Source organism: Schistocerca gregaria, chromosome 3 (assembly GCF_023897955.1).
Source record: "Schistocerca gregaria isolate iqSchGreg1 chromosome 3, iqSchGreg1.2, whole genome shotgun sequence".
NCBI classification, from domain to species: Eukaryota; Metazoa; Arthropoda; class Insecta; order Orthoptera; family Acrididae; genus Schistocerca; species Schistocerca gregaria.
The window spans coordinates 110,013,066-110,036,624 of NC_064922.1; the positions used below are offsets into that span (position 1 = coordinate 110,013,066).

General features: G+C 43.5%; 1 protein-coding gene across 2 annotated transcripts in view; it reads left to right on the plus strand.

The window, feature by feature from the left end:
- Positions 1–15,628, plus strand: part of LOC126354739 (UDP-glucosyltransferase 2-like) — a 47,740-nt gene extending 32,112 nt beyond the window's left edge. For both annotated transcript variants that reach the window (XM_050004612.1, XM_050004611.1), the window contains exons 3-7: positions 1,632–1,819; positions 6,510–6,969; positions 9,564–9,783; positions 12,720–12,939; positions 14,894–15,628. In XM_050004612.1, the coding sequence (XP_049860569.1) occupies positions 1,632–1,819; positions 6,510–6,969; positions 9,564–9,783; positions 12,720–12,939; positions 14,894–15,170 (1,365 nt within the window). In that variant the 3' untranslated portion in view covers positions 15,171–15,628. The remainder of the gene's footprint in view (positions 1–1,631; positions 1,820–6,509; positions 6,970–9,563; positions 9,784–12,719; positions 12,940–14,893) is intronic.
- The last annotated feature ends 7,931 nt before the right edge of the window (positions 15,629–23,559 follow it).

The window sequence follows — 23,559 nt, forward strand, 5'->3', positions numbered from 1 at the left end:
GTAACTCATCAGATTTTAGCGAAAGGTGCTAAATGTTTGTTCTTTGGATTCCGAAAGAGGCGAATCACTAATCAGTTACTCGATGTAACGTATTTCTATCTCTCTTTTATAAGGTCTAGCTTCGTATTTCTGGCAGGTGTGCTGGTAAGATAGCGTAAAAACTGGATCTGCCACATACACCTACACAGGAAAGTCGCACTACGTTAAATTGGTAAATTTTGTAAATTTGCGGTAAGATCTTATGGGACCAAACTGCTTAGGTCATCGGTCCGTAAGCTTTCACACCAATTAATCTAACTTAAACTAGCTTACGCTATGGACAAAACACACACACACACACACACACACACACACACACACACACACACACACACACACGAGCCGCGCGGATCGTGACATGGCGCCCGAGTCAAAGGTAAATGCGTAGTCTGGGAAAAGTTTTTTGTAAGTCGACAGTAGCGTAACGTACAAAACACGAAAATCTGTTCTTACTGCAAATAAATTAAATTAGTATAAATTAGACTGGTCTCCAAAATCAAAGCAACAAACGGAAATTTTGCGAGTCAGGGCCCACAGCACCTCTAAACAACCGCACTTGAGGTCCCAAGATCTCGTCACGATACCTGACAGCTGTTAAACCTTACCGATTCACCCACAGAGTTTCATGAAGAGGTGTTACTGTGGTCAATATAATCCTTGCCCACAACATTAGGGATCCTCCTCGATATCGGACTCTTCCCATAATGTTTTGGTCCCAAAATCGTGTTCCACGTCCCCTCGAGATGCAAATGCGTCGAGAATCACTCTGTAGACCAAATTGGGACTCATCTGTGAAAAGAACATTGGCCCACTGTTTGACCGCACAGGTGGTATGTTGACGACTCCACTTTAGACGTTGCCTTCTGTGAAGACGTGTCAGAGGTAGGCATACAGCAAGTCTCAAACAATGGAGGACACTTTGCCGAAGCCTGCTGTGCACCGTTTGTCTCGATAGAACACGTCCAGCGGATGCTGCGAGGTCAGATGCCATCTGCCGTGCATGCAGTACTAAGGCAATACCGTCTTGCCCTTGTGGCCAAATAACGGTGCTCTCCTTTCTCTTTGATATCACATATGGTCGGCCCTGCCCAGGTCTTCGGGATATTGTTTTGATCTCTCTAAGTTGTCGCCATATCCGAGAAACAGAACGATCCACATTAAGCATTTGTATGGCAGTTTGAGACTGTCATGCCTCCGTTCGTATTATGGCCCCCCGGCCGCAGACAGATTGGTAGGCGTCTTCTTGGTGCCATATTGCACCATCTCTGATCATACACAGCGATTGTGGATGTGGGACTAGCCGGCAAAAACTACCTCGTCATCGTTGACGTGATTGTCCATTTACCGGAATGCTATCTTCCATGCAGAACACGATCGTACGGACATCTGTTGACATCTTGCGTGATTATATCGCGAATTAGACACAACACGGAGAAATAACGGTTTGTCGCTTTAATTATGGACACCAGTATAGTATAGAGACCTGCATTGGCTCTTATTCTCAAACTTCTTTAACTGTAAGAAATTAAATACTTTGTCTCTGAAGGTCTCATCAAATACCCGTTACACATTATCATTATTTCTACTTCCAGAAAAACATTGCCAACTTTACAGAAGTTGACATATCTGCGTCGTACAAGTTCCTGAGAACAGGCGCAACCTGGGACTGGATGACGATGGCTCATTTTACAGCAACCGATAACATATATTCGTGGAAGGAACAGTTCCGTGGTGTTTGTGAGAGCGACCTGAGTGCTCCAGAGATGGTGGAATTCCTAAAGTACGTAGCTGCTCTGTCAGTCTTACTTCTTATCAGCCTTTTATTCTTCCTCCTTCCTCTCCGCCTCCAGCATCTTTTGCTTCTACATTCGGCAAATTCTGCTGCCAACAATAGCACACGCATGCTTTGGGTCTTTAACTTTCAGCTATGCTTAAGACATCCCGTTTTTTAATAGCATATTGAAATTTCACAGAGCACACTATTATAGTTTTTAACATGCCGGCCGTTGTGGCCGAGCGGTTCTGGGAGCTTCAGTCTGGAACCGCGCGACCGCTACAGTCGGAGGTTCGAATCCTGTTTCAGGCATGGATGTGTGTGATGTCCTTAGGTTAGGTTTAAGTAGTTCTAACTACTAGGCGACTGGTGACCTCAGATGTTATGTCCCATAGTGTTCAGAACCATTTGAACCATTTTAAAATGAAAACAAAAAAAATTTTAAAATTGTTAAAAACTGTTACATTTTGAAACACGAAATGAATGGTTTTTATTACGATGAAAACGAACCACGTTAGTTCGCTGCACTAAGTTGTTGGATGTTGTGAGATCACCGTTGCTGCATCTCGATCGATACGAGAAAAAGTGCAACCTATGGGAGGCACGACGGCTCGCGCTTTAACATCTCTATGGGCTCAGCCCCAAGTTTCAAGGTTGTTTGCCCTTGTCCCTGGCGCAGGCGCTAACGCGGCAGTCGTTAATGCTGCGTCATCAGATGTAGTGGCTCCCGAGCTTCCGGTCGCATGTAGCAAGGCTAATGTTAGCGCACATGGAATGTGGTCCACGGTTCACGAAAGTTCAAGTTTTATCCTAATCTCATGGTATTGGTTTTACTATTTTGATTCAATAATATTTTTTGACAAATGATACAAGCATTAGTAGAAACTTAATCCATTGTGCACTATGAAGTTCCCCCCAAACCGATCACTAGATAATACTAGTGACTAACACAGTCACGAGGAGAGGGGTAGTTATCAAAGCGATGAGTACTCAGAAAGGGTAAACTGGGAATAGAAGGGTTAAATGTTATGAGGGGTTCGCTGGTAACGTAATTTATGGGCTGATATGCGGGAGATTTGTGGTGTGGGACAGTGAATAGTAGCACTCTTTGGATTTCGGTTAGACGTGAGTGCGGTAGAGACTGGACCATGGTCATGGAAGGAGAGAAAAGGATAGGACGGGAAATGAGGAGGGAATCCAACAGCAGAATTAATGGGAAGGTGTGAGTTATCTCCAACAGGAACGATAAGTGTTAGGTCCGATTTCGTCGTCTAGGAAAGAGAGACTGTGGAAAGTGCGCTGGGAGAGGTCATGAAAGATGTGTAGAGGTGGGATAGGTCGGACGTGCATTTGCTGGTATTGTGGCATGTAACTAGGTGGGAAATGATAGGATATTTGATTAACACTTCTGGAGAGATACCGTTTATTCCGGCCTCTATTTTTTATCTTCTCATCTCTTTCCACGAACGCAGCGATCCCAACCAGTTTTATACCCAAAACGATCCAGTTAAAAATAAATGGTACGATGGTTTGAAGCATCATACAATACTGGCTATTAAAATTGCTACATCAAGACGGAAATGCAGATAAGCGGGTACTCATTCAACAAATATATTATACTAGAACTGACATGTGATTAAATTTTCACGCAATTTGGTTACATAGATCCTGATAAATCGGTACCCATAAAAACCACCTCTGGCCGTAATAACGGCCTTGATACGCCTGGGCATAGAGTCAAACTTGGATGGCGTGTACAGGTACAGCTGCCCGTGCAGCTTCAACACGATACCAGAGTTAATCAACAGTAGTGACTGTTGTATTGTGATGAGCCAGTTGCTGGGCCACCATTGACCAGGCGTTTTCAATTGGTGAGAGATCTGGAGAATGTGCTGGCCAGGGCAGCAGTCGAACATTTTCTGTATCCAGTAAGGCCCGTACAGGATCTGCAACATGCGATCGTGCATTATCCTGCTGAAATATAGGGTTTCGCAGGGATAGAATGAAGGGTAGAGGCACGGGTCGTAACACATTTGAAATGTAACGTCCACTGTTCAAAGCGCCGTCAGTGCGAACTAGAGGTGATCCAGACGTGTAACCAATTGCACCCCGTACCCTCACGCCGGGTGATACGCCAGTATGGCGATGACGAATACATGCTTCCAATGTGCGTTCACCGCAATGTCGCCAAACACGGATGCGATCATCATAATGCTGTAAACAGAACCTGGATTCATCCGAAAAAATGACGTTTTGCCATTCGTGCACCCAGGTTCGTCGTTGAGTACACCATCACAGGTTCTCCTGTCTGTGATGCAGCGTCAAGGGTAACCGCAGCCATGGTCTCAGAGCAGGTAGTCCATGCTGCTGCAAACGTCGTCGAACTGTTCGTGCAGATGGTTGTTGTCTTGCAAACGTCCCCATCTGTTGACTGAGGGATCGATACGTGGCTGTACGATCCGTTACAGCCACGCGGATAAGATGCCTGTCATCTCTACTGCTAGTGGTACGAGGCCGACGGGATCCAGCACGGCGTTCCGTATTATCCTCCTGAACCCACTGGTTCTATATTCTGCTAACAATCATTGGATCTCGACCAACGCGAGCAGCAGTGTCACGATACGATAAACCGCAATCGCGATAGGCTATAGTCCGGCCATTATCAAGGTCGGAAACGAGATGGTATGCATTTCTCCTCCTTTAACGATGCATCACAACGTTTCACCCGGCAACGCCGGTCAACTGCTGTTTATGTGGAATCCTCATGTTAGCACGTTGTAGTTGTCGCCACCGGCGCCAACCTTGTGTAATGCTCTGAAAAGCTAATCACTTCCAAATCGCATCTTCTTTCTGCCGGTTAAATTTCGCGTCTGTTTCACGTCATCTTCGTGGTGTAGGAATGTTAATGGCCAGAAGTGTATTTTCATATCAAGAAAACTCTAGCAAAAAACCTACCAAATTCAGCACTTTTGATTTAGAAAGCTGAATTTCAGTATTGTGAATCACGCAGAAACTAATCTTGCATCGCGTTGGTTGGCATTCCACAGCTTGTTACAAAGATCCAATATGAGTTGTTCTTTTAGCCTTTGCGAATATTCCGAACCGTGAAAATCTAGCTTCATTCGGATTTACGTGCAAAAACGCGTTTATTGTGAAACTTTTTACACGCGCCACATTTTACGTGCAAAAAACTTTTTCTGCAAGGTTTTTGAAGCGCCCCACTCCTGTACTTTAAACTCGTACGAATCCGCTCAAACCTTGCACGATGATAAATGGGTAAAGTCAGAACGAAATTTTTTTGTACCCAATAGTCCTCATGCAATGTCGAGAGACTATTAACATGGAGCTAAGTATAGCATATAAAATTCGTTCTAACGTTAAGTGAATGACTGGAGGCGGTTTAAAGTGAATCAAATAAATAAAAAATGCATTCTTACGATAAAATTGAAAATTCGCTTCGAAAAATCTAGCTTCATTCGAATTTTACGTGCGATACAAGTTTTTTTGTGAGTTTTTATGTTTTTACATGTACCATTTCTGTGTTTAAGACTTGTGCGAATCAGTTCAACTTTATGAGAAGGTAGACACACAAGTTATTAACGGTCGTCTTGTTTTGTGAAAGCTTTATTCGGTAACCTGTACCGGATCAGTCGTCGCCCGGTTCAACAAAAATCTACTTCCGTTGCCAAGCAGTGGTGGTCTAATGTCAGAATTATGATAGAGTAAAAGTTGGGAACCAGAAAGAGAAATGCCCTTATCATAGCGCAAACGAGGCGAATACGTTCTAGGCGGAGTGGGCTGCCCAAATTCCAGCCATAGTAAACAATCTATATCATCTTATGGCTGAAGAGCAGACATGTAATAGCTACAATAGTTTTCCATGAGTGATAAAATTTCTGGGCGTGGACTTGCTCGTTGGTAGGACGCTGAAACAATTTCTTAATTTATGTGTGGGAGGTTCAGTTGATCCCTCCCTCCCCCCCCCCCCCCCCCCGCCCCCAACAGAGGTGACCGTTTCTTCCCCCCCTCCCCCCAGACCCACACCCTTTTATATGTATGGTAAGGGGTGTAACAACAAATAGACACAACGCACCTACAGTAGGAAGTATACGAAAGCATGGGGGCTTATCTACTGTATGAAGCATCGCAGATTTGGACCTAAACTTTAATGTCATGTTGTGCCATCAGAATGAAATTTTCTCCCTGCAGCGGAGTGTGCGTTGGTGAAACTTCCTGGCTGATTAAAACCATATGGCGGACCGAGACTCGAACTCGGTTTCTCTGCTTCTCATAGGCAAGTGCTCTTCCAGCTGAGCTCCGCAGGTTTTACGGGAGAACTTCTGTGAGGTTCGGAAAGTAGGAGACGAGATACTGAGAGAAGCAAAATTGTGAGGACTGATCGTGAGACAAGATTGATGTATGGACATAACAGAAACCGTCAATGCGTTACGGGAGAGTTAGAAAATAAGCATTAGAAATGGATACCATGGTATTCATTTTATTTTGTCCAGTCTCTAGGTATTTATGAAGTATCTTTCTGTACAATCTCCAGATAGCAGTGAAGTCCCAGTCATTATTTTTCTTCTTTCTTTTATGGAAGTTTTGCTGTTTGTCGTAACCCACATATTGTACCAGTTAGATTAATGAAATATTACTTCAGGTAGCAATACCACTATAACGCGCAAATTTGTTGCAGGTCACCTCCAAAATTCGACCTGGTCATTTTGGAACGGTTGCTGTCGCCGTGCTTCTACGGTTTGGTTCATAAAGTGGGATCCCCACCTCTCGTCGGGTACATCAGCATAAACGCAGGCGTACCCAGCCTCTGGACCGATGGAAACCCCAGCAATCCCGCTTACATTCCAAGCTTTATGGTGCCCTTTTCACACCACATGTCATTCTGGGAGAGGCTTTACATGACATGGGTATGGCTCTACACGAACTATCGCTACTTCTACGTAATGATGCCGCATCAAGAAGAAATCAAGAGGAAATATTTCGGGCCTGACGTTCCATCAGTTTATGAAACTGAAAAAAATTTCAGTTTGATGCTTATGAACAACCATTTCAGTATAAACTACCCTCGACCGTACCTGCCGCACATGATAGAACTGACTGGACTACATGTGGAACCAAACCCAGCACCTCTTCCTAAGGTAATTCCTCTTTCTTCTGTTGTTACATTAGTACAAATCACTTTGACACCACCTGACTTATAAAAATAACAAAATTATCACTAATTTCAAAGTGCAGTATGTAATTTTAAGACTACCATAACAATATTACATACATACCCAAAAACATAAAACCATCAACAAATGAATTCCTCAAAAGTATATCGAAATGCAGAACAACAAGGTACAACTTTCTCCAGAACATGTAGTTATGGAAAACCTCGAACAAGATACATAACAAAATTTGATAACGAAACTAAAAAGCAAGACGGAAAGTAGGGAGGTAAGTATCTAATGTGCAGTCGACGTCGAGCTTGTTACAGATGGAATGAATGCGAGCTCGAATTATGGAGGGAAAGGAAAGGATGTCGGCAGTGTACTTTTGAAAGTAAACATCCTGATAATCGCGTAAAGCGATTTATGGAACTCAAAGCATCTTGACGCTAATTTGAATCTCCATCAACGAGAATGGGAGCCCAGTGTCTTAACCACAGCACCATCTCGCTCAGTAGCTGGGAAAATCACTTTTGAGAAAAGAAAATTGTTCATTGGAAATATGCATACTATCATCACATGTGTATGATAGCAGGTGTGTCATGCTTTGTACGGGGAGTTTCAAGATCTCTATTGGTAGCCCATTCCAATTCTCAACAAGGTCTGTGTGCAGGTCTTGAATGGTCCTCAGTGACAGGTTAAGGACTAAATTTCCACTCCCAGGCTTCCTCTGCGGCATTCATATTGGGTGACCTCACTGGCGAATTTTACAAGAACTTCACCAACTGGAGCTGCTCCATACAGATAGGCGCTATCGGTACCAAACCGGGAGTCCTGAACGTTTACCACGTCAGAAAATATGGACGTCGTTACATTACTTTGCCAGTACCTTTCAAGCCCCTCTGACCACCATGAGGCCCTCTCAGTTCATCTGATGTGGTGCCTCCCTAACCACTGGGTCCCATCACCACTAAACAGATTCATTCTCAGTCTTTTCTTGTTACTATATCGAGAACTTACGCCGATAATTAGTTGGAACACTGAAGTAGGGCCCAACTAAAATGAGCGTTCCTCATCTAAGCGTACTCCATAATAAATGGGACCTTCCCTGTACTTGCCCGCCCCAATAGCTGAATTGTCAGCGCGGCCGTCAGTCACGCCAAGGGGCCGGGTTCGATTCCCGGCTGCGTCGGAGGTTTCCTCCGCTCAGGGACTGGGTGTTGTGTTGTCCTCATTATCATATCATCATCAGTGGAATGCAACGGGAAACCACCACTGGAATCCGTTCCCTAGACGCTCGTGCGGTGGACCTCTTTGACGAGGCAGAACACAAAAGTTCCTGTACTTCGGCATGCAGAACACGCACTACTGGACACCTGGCACACTGATCAGCTGCTCTGAACTTTTCTGGGAAACTGAAACACTTAAGACAGCTGTACGTCCTACATTTGTCGTTCGACTTCGTTGTTTACCTCAACTCAGATGTAGATGTCGGTTGAGTTGTGTTACTCTCTCCGACATTCTACCGACTTACGATGAACATTTCCTGTGCCTACAAGCCATCTCTAAAAGCCGTGATAAGACACTTGGTGATACAGAGAACGCTGTAGTCTGTACCTAATCAGACACAAGGATTTGACCCTCCCGAAATGGTCCAAATGGCCACTTTGTCATTCTTTTCCAAACAGTGACAGGACACTAAGCTTTGCTCACGACTAAATTGAGACATGAAAGAGACTTTCTGGGTCATAGCGAGGCAACGCAGTGGTAAAGACACTGGGACTCTATTCAGGGCGAACATAGTTGAACACCTTATCCAGCATGATGTGACGTGATATGATGTGAATCTTCAAAGTGAATGTTAAGAGGGTTGTACTGAAAAAGAAACTGCTAACATCCTTACTGACCCATATCAAATCAGAGTTTGTTCTGCGTATCGAATGGCCTGATGGTTTACTGGATGTTAGGCCCTAAACCTTTATGTGCATAGCCAAAGTAGAGACTACAGTATTTCTATACCAATGCCACATTTCCATTTCGTGAAAGAATCTGGACAGTTAATTACAGTGAATATTTTTTCATTTGTTCTTTACAATTGGTTACTGGTGGCGTGATTTGCGTGGTTGTATTTGCGTGGTTGTATTTGCGTGGTTGTATTTGCGTGGTTGTATTTGCGTGGTTGTATTTGCGTGGTTGTATTTGCGTGGTTGTATTTGCGTGGTTGTATTTGCGTGGTTGTATTTGCGTGGTTGTATTTGCGTGGTTGTATTTGCGTGGTTGTATTTGCGTGGTTGTATTTGCGTGGTTGTATTTGCGTGGTTGTATTTGCGTGGTTGTATTTGCGTGGTTGTATTTGCGTGGTTGTATTTGCGTGGTTGTATTTGCGTGGTTGTATTTGCGTGGTTGTATTTGCGTGGTTGTATTTGCGTGGTTGTATTTGCGTGGTTGTATTTGCATATGGGAAAGAGTGATGCAGACGTACGTTTAGTTACGGTTTACGCTACATCTTCCTTGAAATTCCTTTGAACTTGAAGACCAGCTATTACAGGTGCATACAACTCAGTGTTTGCTTCCACGAACAGGACCTACAGGAGTGGCTGGATGGAGCAAAACACGGGGCCGTATACTTCAGTATGGGTTCCACTGTCATGGGGAGTTCGATGCCTGAAGATAAAAGACTGGCGTTTCTCGAGGGTTTCAAGAAAATCCCACAGAGGGTGCTGTGGAAGTGGGAGGCCGACATGGATGACCTGCCACCCAACGTCAAAGTCTCAAAGTGGCTGCCGCAGCAGGCTATACTGGGTACGTCACCAACATCGCAAGTACCAAACTTAATTTGTATTTCTCTTTCCAGCATTTGTCTGTCTCATTTCCTGAAAATTAATCGATTTTGCAAGAATCGCATGGGAACTTCCTGCAGATTTAGGCAGCAGAAACTCCCTTCTTTATTGTTCTCAATAGGTTACTACTGTCTGGGTGTACGGCTCTGTATTTTCGGAAATAACTGGCTCGCGTGCCTATCATGGAAAAAAGAATCATCAACGGTATTTGGTCATGTGATCGGTAGAGTATCTGACCACCAATATGCAAGCCATGACTTCCATCAAATTCCAGATGTCACGTGGTGTAGGGCGCCTTGCCACGATTCGCGCGGCTACCCCCCCCTCTCCCGGAGGTTCGATTCCTCCCTCAGGTGTGTGTGTGTGTGTGTGTGTGTGTGTGTGTGTGTGTGTGTGTGTGTGTGTGTGTGTGTGTGTGTGTGTTGTCCTTAATCTAACTTTCATTAAGTTAGATTAAGTAGTGCGCAACCCTAGTGACCGATTACCTCAGCAGTTTGGTCCCATAGCAACTGACCACTATGTCATCGTAACCATTCTGATGATCTTTTCACGATAACAGTGCTAATTCCTTCGTTTCCTGTTGATGTAAACTGAACCTGGACGGAACGTCTAATTATTGGAGTCGCTGCAAGACACTGGCGAGGTAGCAACTTAGTTTGCCACGCTTAGACGTTGGTAGCGGCTGTCTGGTGACTAGATTCAAAATGTACACCCCGTGACATACAGTGATAGTCTGAGGTGCCAAGTTATCAATTTTTTGGGTTCAGTAGCGTCCGAGAACCCATCAGAGCCGTAGCAGAGCGCCTTTGCGCCAATAGAGTTAGCTATGAACTACCCAGTCCTCTGTCAAAGCGTTCACTGGCTGGAGAAACTTACGGTACTGCTAGCACACAGACGTCTCAGCAGTTAAATGCAGGAAGAGAGATACAGTCCTGAGAGCACTGAAAAGAGCATAGGAGGTTCCGTGGGATAGCACAGTGGAAATGATTGACAACCTGGGGTAATCTATATTTTACAACGGTTATGCATTAGTTTCTCGTAGTCTGTGCCCATATCCGATGTAATGCGCTTCTGGGACACTAGCTACATGTTCCTCATGGATAATGTTGAGTTTATTAGGGCGCATTCACACCTATGCGTTTTCCAAAGCTGTTTCACAGAGGAAGACCGCACTGCAGTTCCTTCTCTAAATCCTAGCACAAACGAAAAAATGGGTGACATCGAAACAAGTGTCCAAGGAATAGAAAAACAACTGGAATCACTCAACAGAGGAAAGTCCACTGGACCTGATCGGATACCAATTCAATTATACACAGAGTACGCGAAAGAACTTGCCCCCCTTCTAACAGCCGTGTACCGCAAGTCTCTAGAGGAATGGAAGATTCCAAATGATTGGAAAAGAGCACAGGTACTCCCAGTCTTCAAGAAGGGTCGTCGAGCAGATGCGCAAAACTATAGACCTTTATGTCTGACGTCGATCTGTTGTAGAATTTTAGAACATGTTTTTTGATCGAGTATCATGTCGTTTTTGGAAACCCAGAAACTACTCTGTAGGAATCAACATGGATTCCGGAAGCAGCGATCGTGTGAGACCCAACTCGCTTTATTTGTTCATGAGACCCAGAAAATATTAGATACAGGCTCCCAGGTAGATGCTATTTTCCTTGACTTCCGGAAGGCATTCGATACAGTTCCGCACTGTCGCCTGATAAACAAAGTAAGAGCCTACGGAATATCAGACAAGCTGTGTGGCTGGATTGAAGAGTTCTTAGCAAACAGAACACAGCATGTTGTTATCAATGGAGAGACGTCTACACACGTTAAAGTAACCTCTGGCGTGCCACAGGGGAGTGTTACGGGACCATTGCTTTTCACAATATATATAAATGTCCTAGTAGATAGTGTCGGAAGTTCCATGCGGCTTTTCGCGGATGATGCTGTGGTATACAGAGAAGTTGCACCATTAGAAAATTGTAGTGAAATGCAGGAAGATCTGCAGTGGATAGGCACTTGGTGCCGGTAGTGGCAACTGACCCTTAACATAGACAAATGTAATTGCGAATACATAGAAAGAAGGATCCTTTATTGAATGATTATATGAGAGCGGAACAAACACTGGTAGCAGTTACTTCTGTAAAATGTCTGGGAGTATGTCTCCGGAACGATTTGAAGTGGAATGATCATATAAAATTAATTGTTGGTAAGGCGGGTACCAGTGTGAGATTCATTGGGAGAGTCCTTAGAAAATGTAGTCCATCAACAAAGGATGTGGCTTACAAAACACTCGTTCGACCTATACTTGAGTATTGCTCATCAGTGTGGGATCCGTACCAGATTGGCTTGACGGAGGAGATAGAGAAGATCCAAAGAAAAGCGGCGCGTTGCGTCACAGGGTTATTTGGTAACCGTGATAGCGCTACGGAGATGTTTAGCAAACTCAAGACGGAGCGCCATTGCACTACTGTGCTGCAACCCGCAACCAAGCGTCGCGGAGTCCTTCCTATAAACACGTGTTTATCTCGGAAAGCATTGATTCATTTTACTGCCCAAATACGGCTAACGTAGCTTAACACTTAGAACAGATTCTTCAAATTACGAGGGCACTTGCCATAAGGCGATTCGAAAAATACCGAACGTCCTTGCTTCTACCAATACATCGCTTAGTGATATTGCATGCATTCTGCGTGTATAAAGGTTTAACTACTTTAGTTCTCTTGTGCCATTCACTAATGGGGTTGGAAAGGGCAGCGAAGAGTGGGAATGATACTGGTCCGCTATGTACACTGTTCTGTCTTACATATTATTGATACATGTATACATATAGAAATTTTTGAGCAAGTTAGAAAAGTTTGATTGTTTGTGTAACTTTTATAAACTTTCTGTTTTTCTGCTTTCCAGCACATCCCAATGTCCGTGTGTTCATCACTCAGGGCGGTCTGCAGAGCTTTAACGAGGCAGCCTATCACGGAGTTCCTCTACTGGGGATTCCCATCTTCGGCGACCAGCAACATAACGTAGCGAAAATGGTCGACGCTGGTGTTGGCATAGAGCTCAAATTGTGGGACGTCACAAAAGACACGATTTCGGACGGTATTCGAACGATTATTGAGGATAAAAGGTACAAAATACTATGTCAATAAATCAGTGTTAATGATACTAGATACTTAAGTTAATAGATATTTAATGATATTAAAAACAAAGATTCCAAGACTTACCAAGCGGGAAAGCGCCGGCAGACAGGCACATGAACAAAACACACAAATACACACACAGAATTACGAGCTTTCGCAAATGGCAGTTGCTTCGTCAGGAAAGAGGGAAGGAGAGGGAAAAATGAAAGGATGTGGGTTTTAAGGGAGAGGGTAAGGAGTCATTCCAATCCCGGGAGCGGAAAGACTTCCCTTAGGGGAAAAAGAGGACAAGTGTACACTCGCGCGCGCGCGCGCGCGCGCGCGCGCGCACACACACACACACACACACACACACACACACACACACACACACACACACACACACATATCCATCCGCACATACACAGACACAAGCAGACTGATTGGAATGACTCCTTACCCTCTCCCTTAAAACCCACATCCTTTCATTTTTCCCTCTCCTTCCCTCTTTCCTGACGAAGCAACTGCCATTTGCGAAAGCTCGTAATTCTGTGTGTGTGTTTGTGTGTTTTGTTCATGTGCCTGTCTGCCGGCGCTTTCCCGCTTGGTAAGTCTTGGAATCTTTGTTTTTAATATATTTTCCCATGTGGAAGTTTCTTTCTGTTTTATTTAGATATTTAATTATTTATACAAAAATGCTCCACTGAAATTTGTAGCAGGAACAGGAGTTTGGACGATGCTGTTATATACTGTAAGATTTATGACTCTGACGGATGGGTAATTTTTGTTTAGAAACGACGTTACTGAACACGATTAAATCTTCAGTAGTCGTAATGTACAGGAACTGAAGTGAAACTAACAGGCTCGATGCCTTTACATATTCTAATCAGTGTAGGCAATCAGTTACTGCATTGTCAAGACTAGTGAACCATTCTCAGCAGCCTATTCCTTTTCTGTAGAAGAGAGGTGACTTGGAAGGACATCTGCCTACAACTTCAGAACTCACCAAATAATACAGGATCTATACTGGCTACTGGCATGACCAGATGGAATTTGTGTACCACAGTATCCCCAACGTTTTCGGTTAAAACTGAGAAACAACACAGTGTCATTGATTTTCTAACCAGTTAGCTACCATTTCGATAATAGCAAATTGCTGGATTGTGCAACAGGAGGGCTTCCATGTCACTCATGAGGCTGATTTTTCTTGACATCAAGCGCCTCGGATAATCTCCAGTTACTCGAACACGTTTCTGTGTGATATTTATCTACACTTTAGCTTACTCAAGATACCGATGTATTCTGCACCTTATTGTGAACCATATCACAAGGGTTATGTTTGATGATGTCGCCTCATTTTCACTGGAATTTATATTGTTCAGTAGGCTTGATAATACCAGAATTACATAGAAATTAAAACCGAAAACTCTTTTGCTCTATATTACCTCATATCGTACTGAGGTGTCTGGAAGTGTCCATCACCTCTCTGAATTATCAGCACTGCCAGTCAATATTTTTTTATAATTTTTAAAGAAAATGGACGCACATTTTAGACTTGGTTATTTTTCTTGCTTTTAAAAATATTATTTGCTCCTCAGTTTCTAGAAAACTGTCTCCATCAATGCGTTGTTGATGGGAGGAACTCACTGTAAAAACTAATTACGTCTTCATTGGGTGTCCATCTTCTGTTACACAATTTCTTGATCGTAAAGTGAGCCCTGTTCCAATCATATATGCCTTCTGCACCCAAATTCCTCGCGCTCATCTTCGTTTTCATATTTACTTCCCCTGCAACGATCAGACTTGCAGTGTGAATATTTCACATTATGTCTCCATGCGACTTCACAAAAATTAGCTATCTTGATTCTTCTAGTAACTGTTGCGCACTGAAGTATGGCCTGTTATCGCTTTCAGGCACTGCAGAAATGAATGGTTATCAACCTTCTTTCTTTCTTTCTACAGATTCAGCGAGAACATGAAGCGCTTGTCAGCTGTATACCGTGAGCATAAGGAAGAGAGCCTGCCTAAAGCTGTGAAGTGGATCGAGTATGTACTTCGCCACAATGGAGCCCCACATCTGCGTAGTGGTGGAAGAGACTTGGCCTGGTACCAATACCTGCTGCTAGATGTCGTTGCCTTCGTGCTGGCTGTTGTAATGGCCTTTTGTATAGCTCTCTACCACATTGCTAGCTTTCTAATCCACAAATTGTTTAAATCCAAGAAACTGAAAACGAACTGAGGACGTATAATCTTCTGTCATACAGAAGTCTATTTGCCTACTAATTCACTGAGCATGAGCTTGAATGTCTCAAGTGGAATGTTGGAATATATACATTCACACAGATTTGTGAAATCTATGTCGTGTTTGTGTCGTATGAAATACAACGTATAAAACTTTTAAATCTCATTTGTGTAATGTTACAAGTGGGAAAAAGTCTGTGTGTATGACTACATTGTTATTGTTATTTGAAGTACAGTTTTCGTTTGAACGGATGGTTATACAATTCAAAATACTGTTTTGAGTTCTGCGATTCGTACAAGTGAAGTTTAAAAATTTTGTACGTGGTATTTCATATGATACAACCACGACGAAAGTTTCATAGGTGTACATACCTATGCATATGTGGCTGGAGTCAGTCCAAACAAACACTGCTCGTAACATCTTTCATGCGACACTGTGTCAATGGAAAGTGCTGGCTTACTTCCCATTACAAGTAAAATAATTTTTAAAGCGGACTTTTATATGCGTATTCAAAAGAGTGGTGTCACCTTAGTTTAGTGTGATACTGTTTTATCGATTATAAGTAAAACACGAAGAATTATCTTAGCAATGTGAGAGCTGCTGTATACAAATACAGGATATAGAAAAAGAGCCAAAATGTTGTAACTTATATATGGCATTACTAAACTGTTATACAGTTTCTTCATAATTAAATAAATCAAAAACGTGCCGCCCTGGTACACACTGATTGCTGCCGCCATGTTGCAACGCCGCTCAGTTGTTGCCTGGGGTACAGGTTATTCTGCGTGTCTTAATGTTCTTGTTAGTAAATAGTGATGAAACGAATACCGTACTAGACCCATTTAGGACCGCTTTATCGAACGGGCACAGAAAATCCATCTTTAAAATCATTTTTGTAGTAATGGGAAACAAACCGACGCTTTCTGTTGACCCGGGGCCACTTTATGAAATGTGTGATGAGCAATATTTGTTTGGACTGATTCCAGCTGCACATTGTAAAAACTAAAAGGCAAATATCTACCGAAAAACCAGACAAAATGCGCCTGTCGGCTCTTAAAAGGGACACCACACATAAATTCTTCCATGTGGAGCACTATTTGTAAATATTATTTCATCCTCTTCAGTACACTTCATCAAATAAAAGAATTAAGAACAGTTTGAAATGTGTAATTTTTTCATGTTTTCTGAAGCTGAGTGAAATAGCTTCCCTACAAAAAAAGCAGTCAGCTTATTACTTGAGTAATTTCTTAGTCTACAAATTAATAAATTGGAAAGTATGTGTAATTGTATAACCTAAAATGACAGCAAAACACAACTGTAGAAACCCATCGTCATACAATTACATTAGCAATGTGAGAGCTGCTGCATGCACACAGAGGGATTTAAGAAAGAGCCAAGATGTTGTAACTCATATATGGCATTAATAAACTGTTACTGTTTAATTAAATAACTCATATTGTGTTTAACAAGTTAAGTTTACGACTTATTTTCTTGTAGTCCTGATCGGTTCACTTTGGTAAAAGTCATTTTCTTCTCATCTGAATCCTAGAAATTTTGGATTGCAGCTTACATGTGTCAACAGAATATTTTTTTTTCTTTCACACCCCCACCCCATATCAGCAAGGCGCTGTTTGTCAGCGAATACATTTGCCTTTCTTCTGCCACATAAGAGGGAAATTTTGAAAAACACAATATAAAGGTTGGATGTGGTGGTTGACAAGATACAGTTTGTACAACAGAAAGACAGCTCGTAAGACATATCCTCAATTCCATAAGTAAAATGTAAAAAGTTGGTTCAGTGACTAATTAAAATATATACACAGATGAGTGTAAAACTAGTGTCACAAAAGAAGATATAAAAACAGATGTAGTGGCAGTTGAGCTGTGACTCCTCCTCCTCCATCATAGTGTCCACGTCGATCTGTCTGATGACGGTGGTGGTTGGGGGGATGGCGAGTAGGTTGTGGTTGCTTGGTCCTTGAGTTTATGGGAAAGGATGAAAGGTTTGCATAGGGTCCAAAAATGGTCTGAAATTTCGATCAGGGGATTTGATGAGGACAGAGTCATTTCTAGGGATTATCTAAGTAATGGGTATGAAAGGGATATATTTTCTGGTTTAAAGAGGAATTTTAGGAAGTTTAAATCAGGACAGGAGCAAGGTAAGAAGTTCTGTGGAGTTAGTGGCATATGGGTTGACGTGGCGGTCTGTGAAGTCTGGGATTTCCGTTAGTTTAGATGCTTTTTTTAATCAGGGGTAGCGGTAGTGTCAGTGCTGAGACATTTGGCGGTCTTTTGGATGGTCGTATGTAAGGAAGATGTGGTGGGCACAGCTGAAGATAACAGGTGATGGGATTGTTTGGAAGGGGTACCACAGTACAGGAACCTATTGCAGAAACGATCTGGCTGAGTCGATGGTGATGGCGCAGGCGGGTCGATGTATGGTGGTGACAGTTCTGGTCTTGGTGCTGTACTTGATGATGCTGGTCCTCGTGTTGGATCAGAAGAGGGTGCCGCTGAAGAAGGCATGTTTGGAGAGGCGAGGACTGAGAGATGGGTTAGGCCTGATGAAAGGTGGAAGACATTCAGGTGAAGATAGCAGGTGATGGGAGGGGCTTGTGTAAACATCAGTAGTGATTGGAGAATCTCTGGTGGCGGCAGGGGTAGCAACATAGGCAGCGTTGACGGCAGCCACGGCAACTGTGAAACTACGACAAGACTGCGGCGAGATGGAGACGGCAATAGTGACGATGATGCACCTAACAGAGTTACGACAAACAGTTAGGACACACAGCAGTAGTCCAGAAGGCAGAATAAACTGACTATAAACACGCACACACAAGGCACAACAAACTACACGGATAAACATTAGTAAAACATAGGAGGGTATACTCCGTGCACCATAAGAATAAACCTGATGTAAACAATCACAAACGCGATGATTGGTCGGAGGCCAGTCGTATCACACGTACACTGGTGGTGTTATACTCTTGGAAGTAGGTCCTATTTATGCATGGGATGCATTATTGCTAAGTTACGTTGAAAGAAAATTTAAGATATTCAAACGTATTACCAGTGATAGACGTATTTCTTAATCGCGCTTCAGGTATGTAGCTTTCATTTAAAAAATCGTGTACAGTAACGGTCTCTTCACTGTTGTGGACTGATTGTCGCGCTATTAACACGCAGTATGAAAATGGCTGATGCTGCTTACTGTTCTGCCGTAGAACACGGTTAAAACGCGTGTCGATAAATAAGTTGCTCTTATTGATTGTCATAAATGCACAGAGATACCAGCTTTGAAGTTTTTCGAGGGACTATATATATATATATATATATATATATATATATATATATATATATTATTTCAATCATATACATTGTTTGTATAGCGGTATCGGTAGTGGCGTAGATTTTTAATTTACTGCAGTTCCTGGTTCGCGTTTTACGCAAGTCATTCTTTTCCCGTAATTTGAAATACGTACATCTCGTAACTGTAAAAGGTATCATTTTTATGAACATGCACGCCTTCTTCTTTCTACTTATGTATTGCACGCGAAATTCATGTTTTCATTTCAAATATAAATTCATAATTATCAATACTTCATGAAAGGCTGTTAATAGAGGGTGCTAAAAATTGTTTAATTTTTGAATGCAAAACTGAAAAATCAAATACTCTTTATTTGGACTATGTCCATTGTTTTGTACCAGTAGTGTCATTGTTGTTGTTATGGTTGTCATCTTCAGTCCTGAGACTGGTTTGATGCAGCTCTCCATGCTACTCTATCCTGTGCAAGCTTCTTCATCTCCCAGTACCTAGTGCAACCTACATCCTTCTAAATCTGTTTAGTACATTTATCTCTTGGTCTCCCTCTACGATTTTTACCCTCCACGCTGCCCTCCAATGCTAAATTTGTAATCCTTTGGTGCCTCAGAACATGTCCTACGAACCGACCCCTTCTTCTGATCAAGTTGTACCACAAACTTCTCTTCTCCCCAATCCTGTTCAATACTTCCTCATTAGTTATGTGATCTACCCATCTAATCTTCAGTAGTCTTCTGTAGCACCACATTTCGAAAGCTTCTATTCTCTTCTTGTCCGAACTATTTATCGTCCATGTTTCACTTCCATACATAGCTACACTCCATAAAAATACTTTCAGAAACGACTTCCTGACACTCAAATCTATACTCGATGTTAACAAATTTCTCTTATTCAGAAACGCTTTCCTTGCCATTGCCAGTCTACATTTTATATCCTCTCTACTTCGACCATCATCATTTATTTTGCTCCCCAAATAGCAAAACTCCTTTACTACTTTAAGCGTCTCATTTTCTAGTGTGATTCCCTCAGCATCACCTGACTTAATTCGACTACATTCCATTATCCTCGTTTTGCTTTTGTTGGTGTTTATCTTATATCCTCCTTTCAAGACACTGTCCATTCCATTCAACTGCTCTTCCAAGTCCTTTGCTGTGTCTGACAGAATTACAATGTCATCGCTGAACCTCAAAGTTTTTATTTCTTCTCCCTGGATTTTAATACCTACTCCAAATTTTTCTTTTGTTTCCTTTACTGCTTGCTCAATATACAGATTGAATAACATTGGGGACAGGCTAAAACCCTGTCTCACTCCCCTCCCAACCGCTGCTTCCCTTTCATGCCCTTCAACTCTTATAACTGCCATCTGTTTTCTGTACAAATTGTAAATAGCCTTTCGCTCCCTGTATTTTACCCCTGCCACCTTCACAATTTGAAAGAGGGTATTCCAGTCAACATTGTCAAAAGCTTTCTCTAAACGTAGGTTTGCCTTTCCTTAATATTTCTTCTAAGATAATTTGTGTCGTAGAAGCATGGAAAAGAATCATTTTCACAGCATTGAGCACACCATACAAATGCTGCATTTTTTCATTTACCACTGTACAATTACAACATGAACCCAACAGAACTCATCTGTAGATGGGATTTGGCCCGTGAAATAACAAGACTATTAAGCTGCCGGACTAGTGGAGCTAACGCACGCAGCTTTTTCACATGATACTGCTGAATGCTGGCGGGATATAGAACAGCACCTCATAAAAGGAGAAAATGCGGCGCCTGGTTGGCTTCGTGGATTCTGTTGTTGATAGACTCGTTATCAACGTAGCATATAACAGTTCCATAACTGAAACATATTTCTCAGATTGAGATAAGGAAGGAGCTAAGAGATTACCAGACGACTGACTGTAATTAATACCTTCAGTGGCTTCAGTATTCAACAGCACGGTGAAATCCCTAAGGACAACACACACAATCGTGCTCAAGGCAGGACTCGAACCTCCAGTGGGAGACCTGTGTGATTCGTGACATGGCGCCTCTAACCGCGCGGGTTGGCTGCTTGGCTGCTTGGAGGCCATTTGCAGCTGTTCATGGTGTACATGTCACGATGGGTTAAAGAGCGTAAGTGGGCATCCAGGACTGATGCTGTACACTCCAGCATATGGAATGAAAAAGAGTGTTGCCTAAAAATGGAGATATATTCTCCTTCTTCTATTCTAAGGGGTACATCTGGTCTATCGTCAGCCACGAACGCGAAGGGAACCGCACATAGTGGCGGAAAGTATTTCACCCTCGATGTAGGGGTGATAGACAAGAGAGCGATCTGCTGTCCAATGTGCACACCCCACGTGATCGGTTTCTGTTCTCCCACTGGTTGGCTTTGAATGGTCTGAAAGTGTTACTTGCTCAGGAGCCCCGTGGATAGCATACCTAGGTCAGCGGAACCAAGTGTGGAATCTAACCCTAGTGCTGCGGAACTGCTTTTGGTACCTACATCACGCCACTGAGGCGTATTTGTAGTCGCAAGAAAAATATTACAAAATTTTAAAAAGAGAGTAGCATTCTTTTTTTACTATTAACACACTTTGGGCTGCACAATTCCCTCCCCTTCATCATGTTCACAAGTATTAATTTTTGATGCGTGTTGCTGAACAATTTCGTTTAAAATGTTACTTCCCAAATGTGCGATGTTGTCGGAGTCGGTGCGGTGGCCAGTTGCCAACCAGCAGTGGATGTGAGCTTGGGAGCAGCAGTCAGCTGGGCTGCAATTGAGTCGGCTCGTAGTTACCCTGGACCCGTGATAAGGTCCCGGTGTCAAGGCTGTAAGTGGGTCAGCTAACGGTAACTGCAACACTCGCGGCCGCTTCAGTGGGGGTTCGAGTAGTTGAAATTTTATAGAAAGGATGACAGAACAGTGATAATGACTATAATAATAAATATAGCAATTTGCCATTAAAGGTGTGATTACAAAAGAAATGAAGTAAAGAAACTATACATTACTCATAATAGTAAACACTTGAAATTTAAAGTTGACAAATGTATGTTTTCCTCTTACAAATCTGGTCTGATTTGACCTGCAGCAGAACTGGACTAATTACTAGAAACTGAATTCATATCGCAACGTAAAGGAGGGCAATGCCTGTGAAGTGACATTTTTAACTCCAGTACTCACCAGCTGGTTGGAGGTCTGGTCCAAACCGCAGTGCTGCCTCACGTGATTTATGGCAGCCATATTTATAGATTACTACTTGTTCCATACATCATGAATATGTCACTTCGTAATGATGTGGAACGTGTCAGGTTAATAAAAGGTGTCCATACAAGATATTACTTTACGCAAAATACACTCCTGGAAATTGAAATAAGAACACCGTGAATTCATTGTCCCAGGAAGGGGAAACTTTATTGACACATTCCTGGGGTCAGATACATCACATGATCACACTGACAGAACCACAGGCACATAGACACAGGCAACAGAGCATGCACAATGTCGGCAATAGTACAGTGTATATCCACCTTTCGCAGCAATGCAGGCTGCTATTCGCCCATGGAGACGATCGTAGAGATGCTGGATGTAGTCCTGTGGAACGGCTTGCCATGCCATTTCCACCTGGCGCCTCAGTTGGACCAGCGTTCGTGCTGGACGTGCAGACCGCGTGAGACGACGGTTCATCCAGTCCCAAACATGCTCAATGGGGGACAGATCCGGAGATCTTGCTGGCCAGGGTAGTTGACTTACACCTTCTAGAGCACGTTGGGTGGCACGGGATACATGCGGACGTGCATTGTCCTGTTGGAACAGCAAGTTCCCTTGCCGGTCTAGGAATGGTAGAACGATGGGTTCGATGACGGTTTGGATGTACCGTGCACTATTCAATGTCCCCTCGACGATCACCAGAGGTGTACGGCCAGTGTAGGAGATCGCTCCCCACACCATGATGCCGGGTGTTGGCCCTGTGTGTCTCGGTCGTATGCAGTCCTGATTGTGGCGCTCACCTGCACGGCGCCAAACACGCATACGACCATCATTGGCACCAAGGCAGATGCGACTCTCATCGCTGAGACGACACGTCTCCATTCGTCCCTCCATTCACGCCTGTCGCGACACCACTGGAAGCGGGCTGCACGATGTTGGGGCGTGAGCGGAAGACGGCCTAACGGTGTGCGGGACCGTAGCCCAGCTTCATGGAGACGGTTGCGAATGGTCCTCGCCGATACCCCAGGAGCAACAGTGTCCCTAATTTGCTGGGAAGTGGCGGTGCGGTCCCCTACGGCACTGCGTATGATCCTACGGTCTTGGCGTGCATCCGTGCGTCGCTGCGGTCCGGTCCCAGGTCGACGGGCACGTGCACCTTCCGCCGACCACTGGCGACAACATCGATGTACTGTGGAGACCTCACGCCCCACGTGTTGAGCAATTCGGCGGTACGTCCACCCGGCCTCCCGGCCTCCCGCATGCCCACTATACGCCCTCGCTCAAAGTCCGTCAACTGCACATACGGTTCACGTCCACGCTGTCGCGGCATGCTACCAGTGTTAAAGACTGCGATGGAGCTCCGTATGCCACGACAAACTGGCTGACACTGACGGCGGCGGTGCACAAATGCTGCGCAGCTAGCGCCATTCGACGGCCAATACCGCGGTTCCTGGTGTGTCCGCTGTGCCGTGCGTGTGATCATTGCTTGTACAGCCCTCTCAGTGTCCGGAGCAAGTATGGTAGGTCTGACACACCGGTGTCAATGTGTTCTTTTTTCCATTTCCAGGAGTGTATTATGACACTTAAATTTTTTTGTGGGATTTGGGGAAATTACCCACTTAATATACAAAAATTCATCTAAGGAGTAGAAAGAGTTGCCATCAAGAAATTCTTTTAATTTCCTTTTAAACTCTGTATGGCTATCTGTCAGACTTTTGATGCTATTAGGTAAGTGATGAAAGACTTTCGTGGCAGCATAATTTACCCCCTTCTGAGCCGAAGTTAGATTTAACCTTGAGTAGTGAAGATCATCCTTTCTCCTAGTGTTGTAGCCATGTACACTGCTATTACTTTTGAATTCGTTCGGATTG